The sequence below is a fragment of the Sarcophilus harrisii genome, chromosome 2 (assembly GCF_902635505.1).
Source record: "Sarcophilus harrisii chromosome 2, mSarHar1.11, whole genome shotgun sequence".
Lineage (NCBI taxonomy): Eukaryota > Metazoa > Chordata > Mammalia > Dasyuromorphia > Dasyuridae > Sarcophilus > Sarcophilus harrisii.
This window is the reverse complement of record NC_045427.1, coordinates 21,544,242-21,566,104: the sequence shown is the minus strand read 5'-3', so window position 1 is coordinate 21,566,104 and position 21,863 is coordinate 21,544,242. Positions and strand designations below refer to the sequence as shown.

Genomic DNA, 21,863 nt, shown 5'->3' with positions numbered 1-21,863 from the left:
AGAGGACTGTGGGAACCGAGTGTGGATCACAACATAATGTCTTCACTTTTTTGTTGTTGTTTGCTTGCATTTTGTTTTCTTTCTCATTTTTTCCTTTTTGATCTGATTTTTCTTGTGCAGAATGACATTTGTGTAAATACATATAAAAGAATTGCATATATTTAACATATATTGAATCACTTGCTGTCTAGAGAAGGGGGTAGGGGGAAGGGAGGAAAAAATTAGAAGGTTTTGTAACATTCTAATTTGTAAAATTTCAAGGTTTTGTAAGAGTGAATTTGACAATTATCCATGTATATTTTGAAAATAAAAAGCTTTAATTTTTTTTAAATCTTGGAGACATAAAAAAAATAGCTGGAGCCAAAAGATGAAGTGTCTTATTGAAGGAACACCCAGGAAGCCAGTGTCATTGAATCTAAGATATGTGGAAGGAAGGAAGGTGAAGAAGACTGGAAAGGAGTCAGGGTGAGGGAGATGGCACGGAGGAGTAGATTCTATAGGGCTTTGAGCTTCAGAGGGTTTTATATTTGATCCTGGAAATGATAGGGAGCTATTGAGGTTTATTGGAGACGGAAGAGTGATGACATGGTCAGATGTGTGCTTTAAGAAAATCACTTAGCTTAAAAGAGCATGGAATGGAGTGGGAAGTGGTACTATGTCAAGAAAATATTTGCAGACTCTTCATCAGACATTCACAACTTTGTTGAACAACCATCTCTTTGCATTTACCCCATCCCAAACAATCCGCCTTGTGTGCCAAAAAGCCTGACCATCAAGCAAAAGGTTCCTAATTTAATGTGGAGACTTATGGAGATTTAGCTATCATATATTAGCATTATATGATAATAGCACAAAATTACTATAATCCAGATCCTAAGTGCACTTGCCAGCTTCTTTTTCTTCATCTTCCTGTTGGCTTGAAAAATAGCTAATATTTACTACAACTATGTCTCATTCTCCTTGTTCTGGAAGGAAGACATTCATAATGATCCAATGATTACATTCCATAATAAACTGCGACTTCATATTCTCTATTACATTTGAGACCCTTCTCCAGGTCCTTCTGCCACCTCTAGACTAAAATGAAAGATTCTCATTGCCCAGGGAAGCTGAGCTGCAAGTGGAATATTTACCTAATTTCTACAGGAGATGCTTTATATCAGTGTCTCTCAAGGAAATGGACTTCCTTCACAGACACAGTTCCACTTTAGGTTAGTGAGGATGATGGTGATGGTGAGGATGAAGGTCAGAGTGAGGGATGTAATCTTCCTCTCTTCCCTAAATTCTTCTCCACTATCCCACTAAAGGGGAAAGTCAGGACTTGATAGGATGAGGAAAAATCACCAGATCTAGGATTAAAATCCCTGGCTTCAAGCTCTAATTCCAAAATTTGCTAACTTCTTGCCGTTAGCAAGCCACTTCTAGGTCTCATTTTCTTCATCTGTAAAGGGGAGAGAATGCTTCTTGAGACAGTCTGCCGTCTACTGAAGAACTGTTTTATAAACTGTAAAGTATCAGAGAAACATGGGCTGTCATTGCTATCATTAATACATGGGGAAGCATCCAGTCGTAACCGCGCTTGGCTCAGAATATATGGTGAGAGTTTCCCTCAGTCTTCTGCTATAGAGCAGGTGAAAAAAGAGGTGGGAAAGAACACTCCAGCTGACTTAGCGGGGTCATCCCTGTGGGGGGAAAAAAGATCTTTAGTTTAGGTCAAACCTTCTCCCCCCACCAGTTTCCTAATATCTGCAAGAAGAAGTTGGAAGGGTATGAAAGCAGGTTTGAGAATTTCACAGAAACACAGGCACACACTCTGCCATTTATTCCCTTTAGACATTTCCCATAGTTCCCATGGTTCAGACAACTTTTAAGTCAAAAAGAAGAAAAGAATGAAAGACAATCGACTTGTAGAAAACACTGAGAGGATCATCTCATCCAGCCCCCTGCCTTCACCAATGATGTTTTTCTGTAATGTCTTTTAATCTAAGATCTCTTCACACATATCAAATAGATCAAGACAATTTCCCTCTCCAAAAATCCTCTCCCTCCTTTTGGTTCCTGCCAAGACCAATAACCTCTCCTTTCTGTTCACCGTCTACCCTCCCTCTTCCCTGGCCACCCCATATACCTGTCTTCTTCTTTTTCCAGATGATGAAAGCTGCCAACAAGCTCAGCACAAAGATAGCAGCTGCTGTGGAACTCAGGATCACAGCCCATGAGCTTCTTTTTGTTGTCTCTCCAGGGACTATAGGGTGGGAGGAGAAGAAAGAAGGATAAAGAAGGGGATTTTCTATGGAATTTAGAGGTGGTACAATAGTGGGTCATATCCATTGACAGCTTATGGTCCAACTTGTGTTCCCATAATCCATCTCAGAAAAGTTGGGAGGAGGAGGAAAACTACATCCTTGGTCCCTCTACAGCAGTCCCATGGCCTGGATGTGGTCTTAGATTGCTTTTGGTGGATATCATGCCAAGATGTAGTAGTAGAAGGACCAGAATTTAAGAATAACTTGAAGGATCAAACTTCATCAATTGACAATGCATTTTTTAATATCCATAATTGTCCATATTAATCCATAAATCTATTCTTTAATATCCATAAGGCAGAGAAAATAGGTATTCAGCTAGTTCGTGATTGGTGAATCAGTAATGAATCATCTGAAGTATGTATTCAAATTCAAACTACTGGAAGTTATAACTGGTAAAATATGATCATTGATTCCAAATTAATGGAAATGTGCTGTACCCATTCAAATAATGCAACCATTTCAGGAGACTTACTATTTATACTAATTAGAACCTAGTTGTAGGATGAAAAATTTTATTTCAAAGGAAAATTATAATAAAATTTTGAATCAATTGATGTATTTAGTCCTTCTGGTATTAAAAAGGAATAGAAGAGTCTGCGAGTCATTCAAGGAATTCTGGGTGTTACTTTGCCCATCACCAAGAAAACTCACCGGGGTATACAGTTGGTTTCTCCAGCTCACTGTGCTCAATCAGGCAGGCATACCCTTTTCCTGGGTCCTCTGGGGGCAATTTCAAAGTAACATGGAGGTAGTAGGTGGAGTCGGCATTGGGCAGAGTGCCACTGGAGCTCTCCTCCCCCCATATGCCCAGTTTGCCATCCTTCTCCCAATGCAGAAGGATGGAGCGAGGGTAGAAACCCGTGGCCAGGCAGGAGAAGATGAGGCTGCCATTTTGAGAGTGATAGCGGGATACAGTCACTTCGGGGGGTGCTACAAACAGAAATGAAAGAAAGGTCTGATACATTCTCTGTCTCTCTCTTTCTTCCTCACCATCCTCAGACCTCAGCCTCACTGCCACAGGCAAAATAGCTCAGAATATAAGAACACCTCATGGCCCGTGTTACAGAAGTTTCCCCCCTACCATCCATCCCACAGAAAGAGATAAATAAGGAGTTAACAAGGAGGTTATAGAGTCATGTGCAAGATCATGTGTCATTTTGTTCAGATTTCATGGGCATTTCAAACATCTCCATTATGATTATTGTACATCTTTTCTACCACTGGCATAAAAAGAATCTCCAACTTAGGCCATTTCTGTATAGAATCTATTTTTCCCTCTCTCTCCCTTCAAATTCAAATCAGATTTTTCCTAAAGTAGACCAGGTCTTCTCTGAGTTCCTCCTAGGCTCCATAGCTAGCCTTCTGATATTTCACAAAGCATGCTCCTGTTTTCAGATGTGCTACTCATATTCGTATGATTCCAATAAGTCCTTCAGTCCCCATGTCATCCCAAGGAGATTTGTAGAACAGGGATGATATTAATTATTAATAACATATTTAGCTTTTTGTGATTTGAAAAGTGTTTTATAGCTATTATGTCATTTGATCCTCACAATAACCCTCAAAGTGCTATCATGATCTCCATAGATGATTCTTCAAGAGTCTTAAAGACTCTTAAAAATTCAGCTGAGGCAGTATTCACACTCAGGTCTTCCTGGATATGTCACCTTGCTCAGCACTTCTCCATACAATACTAAAATAATTGTTCCCATTTTTTAAAAGTGGGTTTTAGGGCTCAGGGACTTTAGGTCACGCAGCTAACTGGCATCTGCAAGACCCTGGACTACTGACCCTCACTTTGGAGTTATGACTACTCCAAGGAGAGAAGTTAGAAGGTATCAAGGACTTACTCTTTTCCTTCAAGTGCACAATTTGCAAGAGAAGCTTTAGTAAAAAGGTACAATCCCCTCGAATTGTGTTGGCCCAGAAGTGGTCCTTCTGGTAGGGACAGAAGAACTCATCCTCTAGCTTCATGACAATCCATCGTTCTTCCTTCATATCCAGGTGGCAGACATCTTCACCATCAAAGGCAACACCCATGTGACTATTCACCAGGATGCCTCTGTCGATCTCACAGTTCATAAAGGCCTGCCCTGTGTGGGTCTCTGTTGGGGACAGGGGGAGGGAAGAGGGAAGAGATGGGCCTGGAACGTATTCATCACTTTTAACCATTCATTCAACATGTGTTTTTTTTAAGTGGTTGCTGGGTACAGAACCTTATTCTAGGTGCTAGGGGAAAATACAGAACTAAGATAAATGTCCTCTTGGAGTCCACTGTCCCAAGAGGAAGATAGTATCCCAAGACAGATAACTATTATAAAAACAATCAAATCTAACTATGAGAGAGAGAGAGAGAGAGAGAGAGAGAGAGAGAGAGAGAGAGAGAGAGAGACAGAGAATGCTTTACGTGAGATCAAAGAAGGGAGAGTGCTATCAGGTGATGGGCTCAGAAATACTTCCTAGGCCTGGTAACACCTTTAAAGGGTGAGTAGGAATTCAACAAGAAAAGGAGGGGAAATAGGATATTTCAGCAAAGGCACAGAGATAGGAAATCAGACTATGTGCAGGGGGACAAAACCTAATCCCATCAAACTGGAGAATAGAGTTGAAGGAGTAAAAGGTTGAAAAGATAAGTTGCCACCAGATAGTGAGGACTCCAAATGTTGAGGTGAGGGAGTTTAAACTTCACTCAATCAAACAATCAACAAAATTAGGGGTAAAAGGAGGGGGGAACCAGTTTTGTTTATTCTGTTTCAGGGGGCAAGAGTGAACAGCAGTGACCCAATAAACCAGGCACTCGATTCCGTGGCCTGATCTCCAGGAAATGAATCTGGGAAGAGAGAAAGAGTCAAGAGCAGGAGCCACTGAGGACAGAAGAGCCAGCAGAGCTAACTCACCCTCAGTCCAGTTGTAATACTGTGTCTTGTCCTGGAGGATTTTATCAATCTCAGTCTCTAATTTTAACAGTTCTGTTCGGTAATGCTGGATCATAAAGTTCTGCATGGGTGTGTTGACTCTATCCAGCTTAAAGATCAGATCTTTACTAGGGCTATTGTAGGAAATGATCAGATGATCATCCAAAAAGCCATTGAAGAAGATGTCTGGTGGGATCCGAGGAGACAACACCACGATTATCTGGAACTCCAGGCTGTGAAGCTCTGAAGGGGAAAGGTTAGAGGAGAAGGGTATTAGTCAAGGTGAATGCAAAACTTCATTTTAATTCAACAAACATTTGTTAACTGTCTACTATTTGCCAGAATGTTAAAGAGATTTTTAAAAAACCAAGATTAGGGGCAGCTAGGTGGTGCAGTGGGTAGAGCACCGGCCCTGAAATCAGGAGGACCTGGTGTCAAACACTTAACACTTCCTGACTGTGTGACCCTGGGCAAGCCATTTAACCCCAATTGCCTCAGCCAAAAGAAAAAAAAAAAGAAAAAAAGAAAACCAAGACTAATTCTGGAGAGTAATTTGAAACTATGGCCAAAGGGATATAAAACTGTGCGTACCCTTTGCTCCAGCAGTCTCACTCTTGATCCTGTATCCCAAAGAGATATTTATTTTTAAAAGGGGATAGAAGGAACCATATATGCAAAAAAATCTTTATAGCAGCTCTTTTTTTAATGGCAAAGAACTGGAAATTGAGTGAATGTCCATCAATTAAGAAATGGCTGAATAAGTTATATGAATATATGAAGGTAATGGAATATTATTGTTCTAGAAGAAATGATGAAAAAGCTGATTTCAGAAAACCCTGAAAAGATGTGTATGAACTGATGCTGAGTGAAATGAGCAGAAGCAAGAGAACACTGTATATAGCAAAAACAAGATTATGTGATGACCAACTGTTGGTGACCTTGGCTCTTCTCAGCAATGCAGTGATACAAAGCAACTCCCATAGATTTGGAATGGAAAATGTCATCCACATCCAGAGACATAACTATGGAGACTGAATGTGAATCGAAACACGGTATTTTCACCTTTTGTTTGTTGGTTGTTTTTTTTTCTTTCTCATTTTTTTTTCCTTTTGGTTATTTTTCTTGTACAACATGACAAATATCAAAATAAGTTTTAAAGGACTGCACATATTTAACCTGTAACATATTGCTTTCTCTCTTGGGGAGGGAAGGAGTAGGGAAAATAGGGAGAAAAACTTAGAACACAAAGTTTTACAAAAATGAATGTTGAGAACTATCTTTATGTGTATTTGGAAAAATAAAATATTATGGGAGGTGGAGAAAAGCCAAGACTAGAAGTAGCATGCTATAATAACAGCTGACATGTATATAGAGCTTTTAATTTTTGTTAAGTGTCTGAGACCAGATTTGAACTCAGGTCCTCCTGACTTCAGATGTGCATTTAAAAAAAAAAATCTATGTGCCAGATACTATGTTGGATGCTAAGAAAACACAGAAAAAAATGTCAGTCAGCAAAACTGCCCAGGCAGTGCCCAGGAGCCTGTATTCACATTGAGAAATACAATACATCCATGGAGAAATAATGGCAAAAGAAAAAGAGAGCTAACAAAAAGAAGAATAAGGCTGGGAATTGAACCTATGACTTCACTCATGTGGACTCCCAACGAGGAAACTTACTGTTAGAGACCAATGCAATTTGACACTTTCTCTGAACCCTTTGTCTTCCAGATCCCTGGAGAGTTATGTGACTTGCCCAGGATCACACAGCTCATGCCAGGCGCTGTGCCTTAAGCACTTGGGATATGAAGAGAGATAAAAGACAACCCCTATTTTCAAAAAATACACAATCTAATGAGGAAGACTGTGGTGTTTTCTTCTTTTGTATAATATATGATGGTTCTCTGTGGGAGCAGGTTTCTTGGGGAGGTTTTCTGGAGGCTGCCTTACTTTCAGTTCTGAGTAATAATCACCTCAAAATGCAGCCAGCTGAGAAAATCCAAACATTTATTTTCTCCTTCCAAGTCTTGTCTCTTTCCTTGGGCCCAGTTAGCTTTCTTAGAGGCCTATCCCTCTGCTTGGTTCCAAGAGGTCTTGCAGCTTGTCCTTTGGCTCTTCCAGCTTCTGCCTCTAGCTCAACTCCAACTCAATCTCCTCCACTGACTAACTAACTGACTGAAGCTCTAAGAGCTTCTTATATGTGATCTCTTAAAGGTGTGAACCCAAACTCCTCCTCTGAGAGTGGGATTATGGGAAGTGTGAATTCACAAAGTTACAAAGTTTTGTGTTTCTCCCGTGCTTGTGAACTCCAATGTGTGAATTCTCAAAGGTGCAAACTCAAGCATTGTTTCTACCAATTCCAGTGAGTTATCACTAGGATTCTAACAGAAGACAACATGTAAACTACTTGCAAACAAGATACATACAAGGTAAATTGGAGTTAATCAAGAGAGAAGGCACTAAGGTGGATGGGGCAAAACTTCTGCCAGGATCACTGGGGCTTCAAAAATACAAAAGTGCTCCATTCCCTGCCCTCCAGAAGCTTATACTCTATGCACAATATCATTTCTAGACTCTTTTCAGTTTTACAAAACACTTTCTTCATCACTACCTTGAGAAGTCGGTGGTACAAGTATCACTCTCCCCACTTTCAATATGAGGAAAGTGGGATTCCGTTTCAAGGAAGATTGTGAATGTTTTACAAATTGAGAGTTGTGTCAACCCTGTCCCAAGCAAGACTGTGTGCTCGCCTGATAGCTCTGAGTCATATTTTGGTAATTTTCACAACGTTATTATCATATTTCTTGTGGTGATCCGCGATCAGTAATCTTTGATGTTACCATGGTACTTGTTTTGAAGGGCACCCATCTAAAACAATAGACTTAAATGAGAAATTTTATGTATGTTCTGACTACTCCACCATCTGGCCACTTCCCTCATCTCTCTCCCTTTCTTTGATCCTCCCTGTTTCCTGAGACACAGCAATATTCACAAATATTTACATTGGTTGATGTCAATAAAGCAACAGCAGAGTTTGAAAAGACTGACCCCAGTTTTGAAAGAAGGTGTACGTGGGTAAAATGCTGTCAAAAAACATCCGATGCTACGGAGAAATATTTCATGAAAGGAAGAGTTAATCAGCATGTAACAAACTCCATGTTGTCTTATTTTAAGAAATTGTCCAGAGGCAGCGAGGGGATGCAGTGGATAGAGCACCGGCCCTGACATCAGGAGGACCTGAATTCAAATTTGACCTCAGACACTTAAGTAGCTGTTTCCTAGCTGTTTGACCCTGGTCAAGTCACTTAATCCCAATCCTCAGCAAAAAAAAAAATCGTTGCAGCCACCCCAGCCTTCAGTGACCACCATGGTGATTGGGCAACAGCTATAAGCATCAAGGCAAGACCTTCCACCAGCAAAAACATTATGACTCACTGAAAACTCAGGTGATGGCTAGCAATGTTTTTAGCAATAAAGAGTTTTTAATTAAGGTGCTTATAATTTTTAGACATAATCCACTAGCATGATGTGTAGTATAAACATAACTTTTCTATGCACTGGGAAGCCAAAAGTTCATGTAACTCACTTAATTGTGAGGGAACAAAAGGAATAATGTCCTTAGAAAGTCACATTCTAATCACTCTCAATCTCCTCATCTGTAAAATGGGGATAACACTCTATACTACTTTTCATGCCAGAAGGTTATGGAGAAAACACTTTCTGAAACTTGCAGTGCTGTAGAAATGGAATGATCACTACTCTCAGTGGCTCCTGAAGGCAACACAAAACCAACCCAACTCTCCGTGACCCCAGATGGGGGTTTCCTGGCAAGGAGGCGAGAGCAGTTCACCATTTCCTTTCGCAGCTCATTTTATAGTTGAAAATGAGGCAAAAAAAAAAGCGATTTGTACCCAGCCAGTAAGTGCCCTGGGGAAGAGGGCTTCGGGACCACAAACTTGGCACTCTGTGGCCACCTCGTGGTCACAAAAAGAAAAGGCCAATTGCAACTGAACAAAAGGAGATTTGGGGCCATCTGCTCTCCCTGCAGCCTCCCAAGTGGAGATGCCCAAGTGTGGTCCGGTCTCCGCTGCTTGGGCTAATTTTGGCCCGGCACCAACACCCGGAAAGTCCAGCTCCTCCATCAGCCGGCACCATGCCGGCCACACTTGCAACCATCAGTCACAGCGAACGGACACTTGCCCCAAAGATCATTTTCTGGAGAAGTCACCAGGACAAGCGTGCCCAAGGGGGTCAGAAAAAGCGGTCCAAGGGCTCTCAAGGGCTCCCTAAGAACTCTGGGATCGATTGTAGGACATGGGGACCCAGGACCGCCCACACAGCGCCCTCAGAGAAGATGACACGCTCTGTGAGTGAAGCAGCAGCCCAAAGGAACACGAGAGGCACAGTTAGAGAGTCCGCCCCAAATGTCCGTGGGGATTATTTGTGTCTGACCTGTGGCAGAGCATCCTGATCTCAAATTTGTCTGATCAGCCACAGGTGGACACAAGGGAACTCAACTCTAACATAGGCATCTTGGTCTTCTTGGAGAACAACAATCGGCCAATAACGGAATCCAGTTGCCTTGAGTTCTAATGGATGCAGAATTAAGTGAGTAGAATCAAACCCTTTATGCAATACTAATAATATTTTAAAAGGTTTTTTTTTCATAAATCTAGGTCAACACAGTGACCAACCAGAATTCCAGAGAACTGGAAGCCACGCTGAAACTTCCTTCCTCCAGACAGACAGAGAGACAATGGACTCAGAGCAAAGCTGAGGTAGCTTTCGGGACATGGACAGTGTAGACACTTGTTTCGGACATTTGTTTTGCTCGATTATATGTACTGGTACAAGGCTTTTGCTTTTCTTTCATTTTCAGTTAAAGATAAAAAAAGATGATTTGGGTTCAACAGGGAGAAAAATTTTTTAGGAAAGTTAGGCCAGAGCCAGGCTATGAAGGGTTTTAAAGGTCAAATAGAGGAGTTTGTGTTTTATCCTAGAAGGAAAGGAAGTCACTGAAGCCTTTTCTGTGCTTTGGAATGATCACTTTGGCAACTGTGTGGAGGGTAAGTCCGTGACACTACAGAAGCAAATTAATTGATTGTGGTCAATGAGTTCATCGTCAGGAGTGGTCTTCAAGTAGAAAGTGAAACAGCAGAGATTCAGCCTTCAGGGAATGGTTTGGGCCTAGTGAAATCTACAGGTCCCTCTACCTCTGAGACTAACTTTTTGTGCCTTTGTTAGCTTCCTTCTATTGGCTTTATATTAAATCTAAGTTAAAAAAAAAAAAAGATTCATTTTCAAAGAACAAAAAACTTCTTTAATTGCTTAGAACTAAGGAAACAGAACTGATCCACTTTGGTGACCTCCTGGGGGAATGATTTAGATCTGGAAGAAATCTAAGTGGTCAGCTAATCCACTCTGTCTGCTCTATAAGTAAAAGAGGTTTACTACAAGAGTCTGGACCAATCTGAGGAATTTCCCCAATTGACTTAATAAGATTATGGCACCTCCTGTAGTGTAGGAGCAAACCTACTGTACCCTTGCTGAGAGAATACAAGGAGATCCTGAATATTGAGTGACTGACTAGGATTTCAGATGATGGACTTTTGCAAGAGGAGTTGCCCCACCCTTGTCAAAAACAAGCTGGCAATTCAGTATTTTGTCTTTCTCTGTGTGTGTGTGTGTTTCTCTCTCTCTCGCTCGCTCTCTCTCTCTCTCTCTCTCTCTCTCTCTCTTGTTTTCTCTCTCTGTTTTCTCCTTCTCTCTGTTCTCTCTCTTTCTCTCTCTCTCTTTCTCTCTTTGTTTTCTCTCTGTTTTCTCCTTCTCTCTGTTCTCTCTCTCTCCCCCTCTCTCTCTCTCTTTCTCTCTCTGTTTTCTCCTTCTCTCTGTTCTCTCTCTGTCTTTCTATCTCTCCCCCACTTCCTCTTTTTCCCTCTTCCTTTCCACTTTCCATAAAACAATGAATTGTTTTATTTAATCTAAAACAATTCAGATTGGTCAAAAAATACATGTATGTACATTACAAAACCCAGTTCAGTGGGACTGTGAGATGGGAGGACGCATTTAAACTCTGCTCAGAAATTCAAATTACTGCAACCTTTTTAGAAAAGTCTAGTCACTAGCAATAAAAGTAATAAAACTGGTGTTCTCCTTTGCCCCAGTGATTCCACTATAGAAACAATATCCCAAGAATTAGAAGCTAAATTAAAAGGATAATTTGCTCATGGATTGAAGCTGAAACAACACAGAACATAGCATGTGAGAACCAGAACAGAGCTTAAAATGTCAGACCTAGGAAAGAACATTTTTTAAAAGACTTATGATACAATACTACTGTGCTACAAGAAATGACGACCTCAAGGATCTTAGGAAAAACATGGAGAGACTTGCATGAAATAATGAAGAGTGAAATGAGCAGAACTAAGAGAACAGAGGATACCATATATAGTAATGGCAATATTGTTTTAAGAATGACTTTGGGGGCAGCTAGATGGCCCAGTGGATAGAACGCTGGCCCTGAAGTCAAGAGGTCCCGAGTTCAAATGGGACCTTAGACACTTACTAGCTGTGTGACTCTGGGCAAGTCATTTAAGATGACTTGCCTCACTGTGTGTACAGTGTTTGGTTCTAGTGTATAGGCCCAATGTCTGTGTGTACAGACATATAAACATAATACCTATTTCTGCCTAATGGTAGCTATCTCAGAAATGGAAGAAGGAGGAAAAGGAGGAGAAAGTGGAGGAAGAAGAGGAGGAAGTGGAGGAGAAGGAGGAAGAGGAGGAGGAGGAGGAGGAGGAGGAGGAGGAGGAAGAGAAGGAGGAAGGAAGGAAGAAAATAAAGGAAAAAAGAAATGTGTTGTATACATAAATAGAATAGTAAGTTATACTTAAAAAAAATTTCAGTTTCATGTGCAATCATTTATGCTTTGAAAATGCTTGTTTTATCCCATAAATTATATTTTTTTAAGTTTTAAACAAACTGATAAAACATAAAATCTTATAACTGGAAAGGAGGCCAAAACATAGAATGTCAGAGTAGAAGGAGACCTTAGGTACCATCTAACTCAAACCCCTCATCTTGAAGATTTAAAAAAAAAACTGAAAAGAGAGAATGGAACTTGCCCAAAGTCACCTGATCAGTTAATGTGAGACCCTATAATAGAAGCCAAGTCTCCTAACTCCCACTCTAGCTTCCTTCCATACCAATTGAATTTTAATAGTGAAAAACTGGAAACAACCTTCAAGACCCAACAATCAGGGAATGGCCGGGCTGCAAAAACTCTATGGAGGCGAACCACTAAAAAATGACAAACAGGAAGAAAGCAAAGAATATGGACGAGTCCACATTGGTGACTCACAATCTATGTGAGTGTCTCAGGTCTAACAGACTTTTTGCAAGGGTCTATTTCATTAAAGAACTCAGTCTGATAAATAAGCAAATACTGTATATAGGTATTATACTTAAATATATAATTATATATTTATATATAATTATATATTATACTATATAGGTATTAGTCTGTATATAGACTAATAATACAAACACAGTTCACCTGATTTTCCCCTTATGTAGCTAGATGCTATTGCAATTAATAAATTAAGGATTCATTTAGGATTTCTACTAAATTCATGATACTTTTGAAATAATGGATTTTTTTCTATCAATAGATACTTTTAAAAGGTACAACTATTATCATGATGCTTAGTGAAGGAAAGGAAACTTATATATATATTTTTAAAAGGGTCCTGATGCTTTTAAGTTTAGAAACTACTGATCTGTATGAAATAATTCAAAGTGAAAATAGAAGAATTAAGATAATACAGATGCACAGACCATGTGTATGGAGATTTAAATGTGTAATTGGAATATACTTTAAGGATCACCAGCAATTGGAGTTGTGAACGAATCCAACCATTCTGGAGAGTAGTTTGGAACTATGCTCAAAAAGTTATCAAACTGTGCATACCCTTTGATCCAGCAGTGTTACTACTGGGATTATATCCCAAAGAGATTATAAAGAAGGGAAAGGGACCTGTATGTGCACGAATGTTTGTGGCAGCCCTTTTTGTAGTGGCCAGAAACTGGAAACTGAATGGATGTCCATCAGTTGGAGAATGGCTGAATAAATTGTGGTATATGAATATTATGGAATATTACTGTTCTGTAAGAAATGACCAACAGGATGATTTCAGAAAGGCCTGGAGAGACTTACACGAACTAATGCTGAGTGAAATGAGCAGGACCAGGAGATCATTATATACTTCAACAACAATACTATATGATGACCAGTTCTGATGGACCTGGCCATCCTCAGCAACGAGATCAACCAAATCATTTCCAGTGGAGCAGTAATGAACTGAACCAGCTACGCCCAGAGAAAGAACTCTGGGAGATGACTAAAAACCATTACCTTGAATTCCCAATCCCTATATTTATGCCCAGCTGCATTTTTTATTTCCTTCACAAGCTAATTGTACAATATTTCAGAGTCTGATTCTTTTTGTACAGCAAAATAACGTTTTGGTCATGTATACTTATTGTATATCTAATTTTTATTTTAATGTACTTAACATCTACTGGTCATCCTGCCATCTGGGGGAGGGGGTGGGGGGTAAGAGGTGAAAAATTGGAACAAGAGGTTTGGCGATTGTTAATGATGTAAAGTTACCCATGCATATATCCTGTAAATAAAAGGCTATTAAATAAAAAAAATAAAAAATAAAAATAAAAAAAGGATCACCAGCAATTGAAAGATCATGGACTCAGAGATGGAACTTACAGATCACCCATTCCAACTCTTATTTTACAAGAAAACTGAGGTTCTAAAAATTGTAATTAAAGTCCCACAAAGTCACACATATAATAAGTTTCAAAAGTAGGATCCTTCTGAGAGTTAGGAGCTTTGTGTAACTTTGGGGAAGTCGAAAGGATGTTGGAAAGCCTCTTTCCTTATCTTAGACTTACAAATTTAATGCTCTTTCTGGTCAGTCAATAAGCACTTATTAAGCACCTACTATGTACTAGGATATGGGAGCATAGGCATCTCAAACTCAAGGTTCAAAACAGAACTCATAGTCACTTCCCCAAACCTACCCCTCTTCAGAACCTCTTTAACTTCCATCCAGAGCATCACCACCACCCTGGTTTCCAAACTCAGGATAATCCTGACTCTTCATCTCCATTACCTCACACATCACATGAGGTGTCAAATCATGTTGCTTTCACTTCCACATTTCCATCTCTAATATATATCTCCATCCATACAGACACAATCCTGGTTCAGGGGACCTCCTTGGCACCTATTGCCTGGACCATTCCAATAGCCTTCTAATTGGCTTCCTATCTCCTAAGTTTTCTCCACTTCAAATCCATCCATCTCACAGTCAACAAAACAATTTTCCTAAAATAGAAATTTCCTAAAATATAAAAAAAAATCCCCCATACATATTTCCTAAACTCCAGTGGTTCCCTGTTATCTTCCAATTTAAATATAAAGTCCTCTGTTTGGCTTTTAAGGGTCTTTACATTTCCTCCTGCCTTCCCAATCTTCTCCCTTTTTTGAAGGGAATCCGGGTGAAATGACTTCCCCAGATTCATTCATGTAGTATCTTAAACCATATTTGAGCTGAGATCCTCCTGCCTTCGGGGCTGGTGTTCCAGTTACTGCACCACTTCCCAAGTCTTCCTACTTCCTACTTCCCAGAACTCTCTCTGCTTCACCTCTACTTACCAATTTGGTGCTACTTAATGCTCCATCTCCACGCCTTTACACTGACCCCATATCTACAAGTCATTTCTCTGTGAGCTTCCTATCTTCATCAGGGCATCTTTGGCTTTCCCCAGCTCTCCCCCACATCTCCTTTTGCTATCTTCTGATTCCATTTCTCTCCCTACTTATATCCTCTTCTCCAGTAGCCTCAGACGCCAAGGAAAGAGCTGGCCTGGACCTAGAGGGTGGAGACAAAGTAGCCTGAAAAGAGATGACTTGTCCCCTCATAAAGACTATAACTTTAGTTCTCTCACCCCGGAATAAAGAGTTGTTGTGCCCCTGAATAAGATGTCCATGATTTCAGGAAGAGAATAAGTAAAACACAAGATAGGAGAACAGACTGGGAAAAGGTCACGTATCCAATGGAGGTGGACTTTGGAGTAAAATGATGATTAGAATGGAACCCCTTTTTAGGGGAGTTTCCTTTTTATTTGTAGGCCCAACATTTAGCACCAGGCCTGAAGGGCAAAGTAATTGCTTCTTGAATGATTAATTCATAGTAAAGGAAAGTTTGTCAAAGAAAAGATGGCAGAAATTGGTCCAGACAGATCTCCCTTTGGGGGATTGATGAGGGCATAAAAATAACAACTGATATGTATAGAGGTCTTTATAGAAGACGTCTTTTGGGAAGGAATTGTCCAAAAATTATTTCATTTCAGCACCATAACAACCCTGTGAAGGAAGCTCTCCAGATATTATTCTCCCCATTTTTTTTTTAATTTTTGGACCAGATTGTAAATTCACAGTTTCTTTGGCAACAGGAACGCACGATGAGGAAATTCCCTCTGTTAATATAGGGCAACACCTTCTTCATCTATTACTTGTAATCTGAGCATTAAGAAGTTAAGTGGGAGCAGCTAGATGGTGCAGTGGATAGAGCACCAGCCCTGAAATCAGAAGGACCCGAGTTCAAATCTGTTCTTAGACACTTAACACTTCCTGGCTGTGTGACCCTGGGCAAGTTATTTAACCCCAATTGTCTCAGCAAAAAAATAAAAAAGAAAGAAAATAAAAGAAGAAGAAGTTAAGTGACTTGCCCAGGAGAATGCAGGCAGTATGGATCAGAATAGACTTATACCCACAGCTTTGTGACTTCGAAGCCAGCTCTCTGTCCACCACATCTCATCCCCATTTTACAGATGAGAAAAGAGATTTAGGTGTTACATAATTTGCCAGGGTTACACAGATAGTAAGTCTGCAGCTGAATTTGTACCCAGAACTTCCTATATTCTATCTCCTACTGCAGTTTTTTAACCTGGAGTTCATAAACCCATTCTTTAAACATTTTGATAACCAAATTCCAATAATTGTACATATTTTAGTTTATGTATTTAAAAGTATTCTTTTGGAGCAGCTAGTTGGTGCAGTGGATAGAGCACTAACCCTGAATTCAGGAGGACCCGAGTTCAAACCCAGTCTCAGATACTTAACACTTTCTAGCTGTGTGACCCTGGGCAAGTCACTTACCCCCAATTGCCTCAAGGGAAAAAAAACAACAAGTATTCTTCTGAGGGATGCATAGACTTCACTAGACCTTCACCAAAAGGATCCAAGCCAGGAAAAAAAGGATCCCACCCATTTGTTCCATAGACATTTATTAAGTACCTATCATTTGCCAGATGTTGGGCTCAATGTTAAGGAGACAAAAATCAAAAAAAGGGGTCACAGTCCCTATCCTCAAGGAGCTTACATTGTTCAGGTAAGGCATACCGTCTTATATTCCATTTTGTTACAGGGGGTCCCACCTCAGGGAACCCTTGGTCTGAAGGGAAACATAATTCATACCTTTAAAGAAGAACCTGTTTGTGAACAAGACCCATTTTCCAGCCTTGGAGTACCTTATCAGACTAGGAGCACATTCTTGGCCTTAAATCTTCAGACTCACCTGCCTGGGTCTTTGTCAGAAGAAATATCCCCAGAAAGAGCATCCAGAACGAGGAGGACTGCATCTTCCATTGGGGCTCCATCCGGAATGGCCGACAGCCTTGTCCCCTGTCAAGAAATTTCCATTTCTGAGAACATGCCTCCTTCCAGACCCAGGAGCATCTCGGGAGTCACAATCAGCAGTGACCAACACCTACCTTGCAAAGAAAGGAGAGATCTAGTTACGTTTGAGAGAGAAAGGTCAATGTGTGAGGAACTCCAGGCTCTCCTCCAAAAGGTCCACCTCCCCCTGATAGAAAGCACGTCCCTATATACACACATGAACTCCTGTCCCCTCCCCCACTCAACTGACATTGGCTCCTCCTCATCTGTGCCATCCTATCATTCCTAAACGGGGCCACAGTTGCCAAGTAGAAGTGGCCCGGCGGCCAGTGGCCGGGAAGGTGGAAGTGAAAGGCGGTCTGTGGTGGGGACGTTTCAGCCCAGTGTTCTGTGCAGTCACTGTGAGAGAGCCCCAGGCTGGTGAGGGGGCATTTTTAGGGTTGTTTCTAAGAACTGTGATTTCTTTCAACCTGTTCAAATTCATCCCAATCTATTGAGAAAGTATTATGTGGGGGAAGGGGTGGAGAGGGAAGGACTAGGTCAGCATGATGTAGAAACTGCCCTTGAGGGGAGTCAGGTGACAGGGTTCTGCCAAGCTGAATAACCTAGGTCACTGAATTCTCTGGGTTCTGATTTCCTTGTCTTGAAAATGAAGGGCCGCAACATGGCTCATGGCTCAGAGGCTGATGGATCTCTTGGCTCAGGAGCTCTGATCTATAATAGGACCAAAGTTAATAGGATGTTTGCAATAAGCCTGACACTATTATAGTGAGCTTTGTGGGAAAAGGAAGGAAGGGATGAAGGAGGGAAGGAAGGAAGGAAGGAAGGAAGGAAGGAAGGAAGGAAGGAAGGAAGGAAGGAAGGAAGGAAGGAAGGAAGGAAGGGGGAAAGAGGGAAGGAAGGAAGGAAGGAGGGAGGGAGAAAGGAAGGAAGGGAGGGAGGGAGGGAGGGAAGGAGGGGAGAGGTGGAGAGGAGAGATGGGAGGGAGGTGGAGAGGAGAGGAGGGAAGGAAGGAAGAAGGGAAGAACAGAGAATAGTGCTAGAATAGATCAGAGATTTTAAACTCAAGGCCTTACTCAACTACTTTCAGCCTTTAAAAGTATGTTGTTATAAATAACTGTTTGTACATGTATATTAACATTGTATTTAATTTATACTTTAACATATTTAATATGTATTGGTCCACCTGCCATCTGGGGGAGGGGGTGGGGGGAAAGAGGGGAAAAATTGGATCAAAAGGTTTGGCAGTTGTCAATGCTGTAAAATTACCCATACACATAACTTGTAAATAAAAAGCTATAATAAAAAAAAAAGTATGTTGTGGTAATGGGGATGCTCATCCTCAGAACATTTCTGGGTATTCTGTGACTATTTCCTATCCATTTACTGCATGGTGAAGAAAAGCCTTTTAATTGTCTGCTCAGCTACTAAGCATGCATGCAAAAAGTATAAAGAGCCTAAATTGCTCTCTCTTCCCCGATCGCCAAAAATTTCAGCATCTCTCTTAGTGGCAGAGAAATGATGCCATTAGCCTAATCTTTCCACCCAAGTCAACAATTGGCTTTGGACATATGGAACTACTATAACTTCTGCCCTTGTTTCATTTTTTCTTTCCTGTCTTAGGTGAATGATTATCAGAGATGGAATGGACCAGACTGTAATCTTGTGATTTTAAAAGACTGGAATAGCCGCCAAAGTCCAGTGGCCAGGATGGAGTGACCCTCTTGACCAACCCAGCAATGGACCAACCCAATAGCCAAGACACTGTGGCTTCAAGCAAAAGCTGTGCTACACCCAGGCATGAACTTAGTGGTAAAAATACTTGTAGCAACTTCTATCAACATGAGCAGAGACCAAGGTGGTAGAGGGGAAAGGTGTTTAGTTCAGAGGAATGACTTTGTATTTGTTGTTCTTATATCTTTTCAGTAAATATACCAACACATGCCAGTGTTGCACAAAGTTATCAGCCTCCCTCTCTCTTCCCAACTCATCAAAGTCCAGTGGCAAGACAGAAGGCAAGATGATTGGCTCAAAATGCAGTAGATGACCTGGGCATCTTCACAGAGCCTGCTTCAGCTGCCTTCAAGGCCATTGGAACAAATTGTCCTTATCTTCCCATTCCACTGCTGGAGTGGACATGACACTAACTTACCAGTGGTTTGAAGACCCATCAGTTACTATCCACCCCCTCGCTGAAAGTATGAGTATCTCTTTATGTCTGAGTTTGTCCTTTACAAATCACTTCTTACATGGGCTGTTGTCATGGCTTCCTTGTGAGTTTTCTATCAATTTTAGACCATCCTCCCTCACTGTGACTCTCCTTTCATCAGCCACCAACCTAGGGTCGCATTGTGACCTCTGTGACACAAGGTCATTGCTCATTTCTCTCAGCAAGAATGGCTCTTAAACCACTAGTCAGTTGACATTTCCTAAGAAAGCTCTCTCAGGAAGGGCGTGGGTGAGTTACCAGGACTACACACTCTTAAAGTATGATGCAATCCTAGGCATCTTCCTAAAAATAATATCTCACATTTGTATAAAATATAAGAGTTATCTAAGACCTATCTCATCTTTTATCTCATCTGATCTTCAAAAAGTCCCTGGTGGGCATTGTTGTCCAAGTCCGACAGAAAAGGAAACTGAGGTTCAAAAAAGTTGAATGACTTATACAAAGTCACACAACTAGTAAGTGGTAGAGCAAAGACCAGAACCTACTCAAACTGATCTGTAATCTCATCATCATTGGTATTCCCTCCAATGATACAGATTCCCCCTTGTGCTCACCCATCCCATGGGACTCATCTCATAAATCTACCACAAGGTCCATCACTTTGTTGAGGATGCAAAGGGCAGAGGAGAGGCCCTTCTAATTTTCCTCCATTGGCGTCTATGGCACGTAATCTGAGACAACCATTCTATCTCCTTTTCTACACTATATATCATTATTTTAAAACCCCAAACTTCTCATATCAACCTCAAATCAATATTTATAAAAGATCCAGTAATATAACATAATATTAGTAACCTACTCATTTAAATGAGAAAAAGTTATGACAAAGAAACTGCTCTGACTTCTGCAGAAACACACTATTCAATTATACTCTACAACAAAAGAAAGAAAAATATGCTATTTTTTTCTAAAGAATCTCAAAATAAGGCTATTCAGTTTTTTAAATTTTAAGCAGAGACCCTCTCCAGTGGGTCCTCACAAATTCAAAATGCTCACTAGTTATCCTAGATAAGCCCCCGCATGCAGGACATAGTGTTGGTGATCATACTCACTCCCACTCTCCCTGATTCAGGTCCTCAGACCACAATCACTATGTCTTCTCAGACTTGTAGGAGTAACCCTAAAAAAATAGAAGTTATCTTTCTAATTATATAGCACATAAGCCCCCAAGAGTAGCAGTTGATATCAATAAATTAACTAGGCTTAACCATCTTCTAGGAAGGAATATTTACCATGGTATAGTAAGAATAATCAGTACAAAATATCCCAGTGGGTGTCTGTGACACACTGTCCCACATACAAAGTCCCAGAGAAAGTGGGTTAAGTCTTAGAGGGCACATGTGGCAAAGAATTAACTAAAAGCTTGTGTAAGTCATTTTGCTAAAATACTCAAGATATATTGGATGATATTGAAGAGCCTTGGATCTTAATCCATTCTGCCCTTTACTCCTGAGATAATCTTTGCAACTTCTGTTGTCCTTGGGATGCTGTTGGAATGCCCAAAATAAAAGTCTAGATAGTTCAACCAAAGATAAAAGGAAAAGTCTTGGCCAAATCTGAGTCATCACTCTTGGAGATAATCCTCATGGAAACAACTTGAACATTCTCACCTGATGGTTTGGCCCATATTTTAATTTATTTGTTATTAATTAATTTATTTAAAGTATTAATTAACTTAATTAATTCTGAATTAGGACCCTGGTTTTATGAATTGTTATTATGTATATTAGTTAAAAATGGCTTCAATTAATTCAAGAAGATATCCAGGCCTTGTTCTGATTGATCGGTTGGTTGGTTAGTTAATCAAAAAGTACTCTCATCTGACAAATATAATTACTTTGAAGTGGGCTGATAATGATATCAGCCCTACTTTTACGTAAGTATAGCAGCGGAATGAATGACCTATTTGTTATCTCTTCTTCTCTATTCCTGAACAGTTCATCTTTTTCAATTCCATCATACATTTCTCTGATGACACCTTTACCTCACTTCCCCTGCCTATTTCCTCATGTGTAATGTCAAGTCAACAAGCATTATATGTCTACTATGGGACCAGGAGTTGTACAAAGCATTGAGGAAAAACCGAAAGGCAAAACACAATCCCTACTTTGATGGGGGTCGCAATTTAAGGAGGGAGAAGATGTGCAAACAACCATGAGCAAACAAAATATATTCAGAGTAAAAATGGAGAAAACCAACAGAAAGAAAACGTGAGCATTAGTGGGGATCAGGGTGAAAGACTTCTTTAAGAAGATGGAATTTCAAGGAAATATATAGCCAATATATATTGGCCAAGGAAGCCAAGGAAACCAGGACACAGAGATCAAGAGTAACAGACTTCCAGGCATGGAGGACAAGCCAAGAAAATTCTTCAAGGTTGAAGGTAGTGTTTTATAGGAGGAACAGCAAGGGAGTTGCAGGGTGGGGAGTATGAAGATTCCAGATGATATTTTACCCTGATTTTTTTTTATTCTTTTATTTTTATTTAAAGTTTGAGTTCCAAATTTTATCCCTCCCTTACCTCCTTTCAGCCTCGCACCCCTAAGAGTAAGCAGTGAAATTAGGTTATACATCTGAAATTCTGTAAAACATTTCCTTTTTAGATATTTTGGATGTGACGACTTAAATAAAAGAAAGAAAATGAAAGAAAGAAA

The 21,863-nt window shown here is 40.4% G+C and overlaps 1 protein-coding gene across 3 annotated transcripts in view; it reads right to left on the bottom strand.

Annotated features, from left to right (window-relative positions):
- Positions 1-301: 301 nt before the first annotated feature.
- Positions 302-21,863, bottom strand: part of LOC105749124 (zinc-alpha-2-glycoprotein) — a 66,841-nt gene continuing 45,279 nt past the window's right edge. The window contains exons 6-12 of one of the 3 annotated variants that reach the window (XM_031949733.1): positions 20,262-20,329; positions 16,879-17,074; positions 5,207-5,467; positions 4,160-4,414; positions 2,961-3,239; positions 2,129-2,245; positions 302-1,682 (exon numbers count right to left, since the gene is read on the bottom strand). In XM_031949733.1, coding sequence (XP_031805593.1) covers positions 1,621-1,682; positions 2,129-2,245; positions 2,961-3,239; positions 4,160-4,414; positions 5,207-5,467; positions 16,879-16,960 — 1,056 coding nt within the window. In that variant the 5' untranslated portion in view covers positions 16,961-17,074; positions 20,262-20,329 and the 3' untranslated portion in view covers positions 302-1,620. Of the gene's footprint in view, positions 1,683-2,128; positions 2,246-2,960; positions 3,240-4,159; positions 4,415-5,206; positions 5,468-16,878; positions 17,770-20,261; positions 20,865-21,863 lie in introns of those variants that run through there. The other 2 variants (XM_031949734.1, XM_012540436.3) reach the window with 2 other exon arrangements.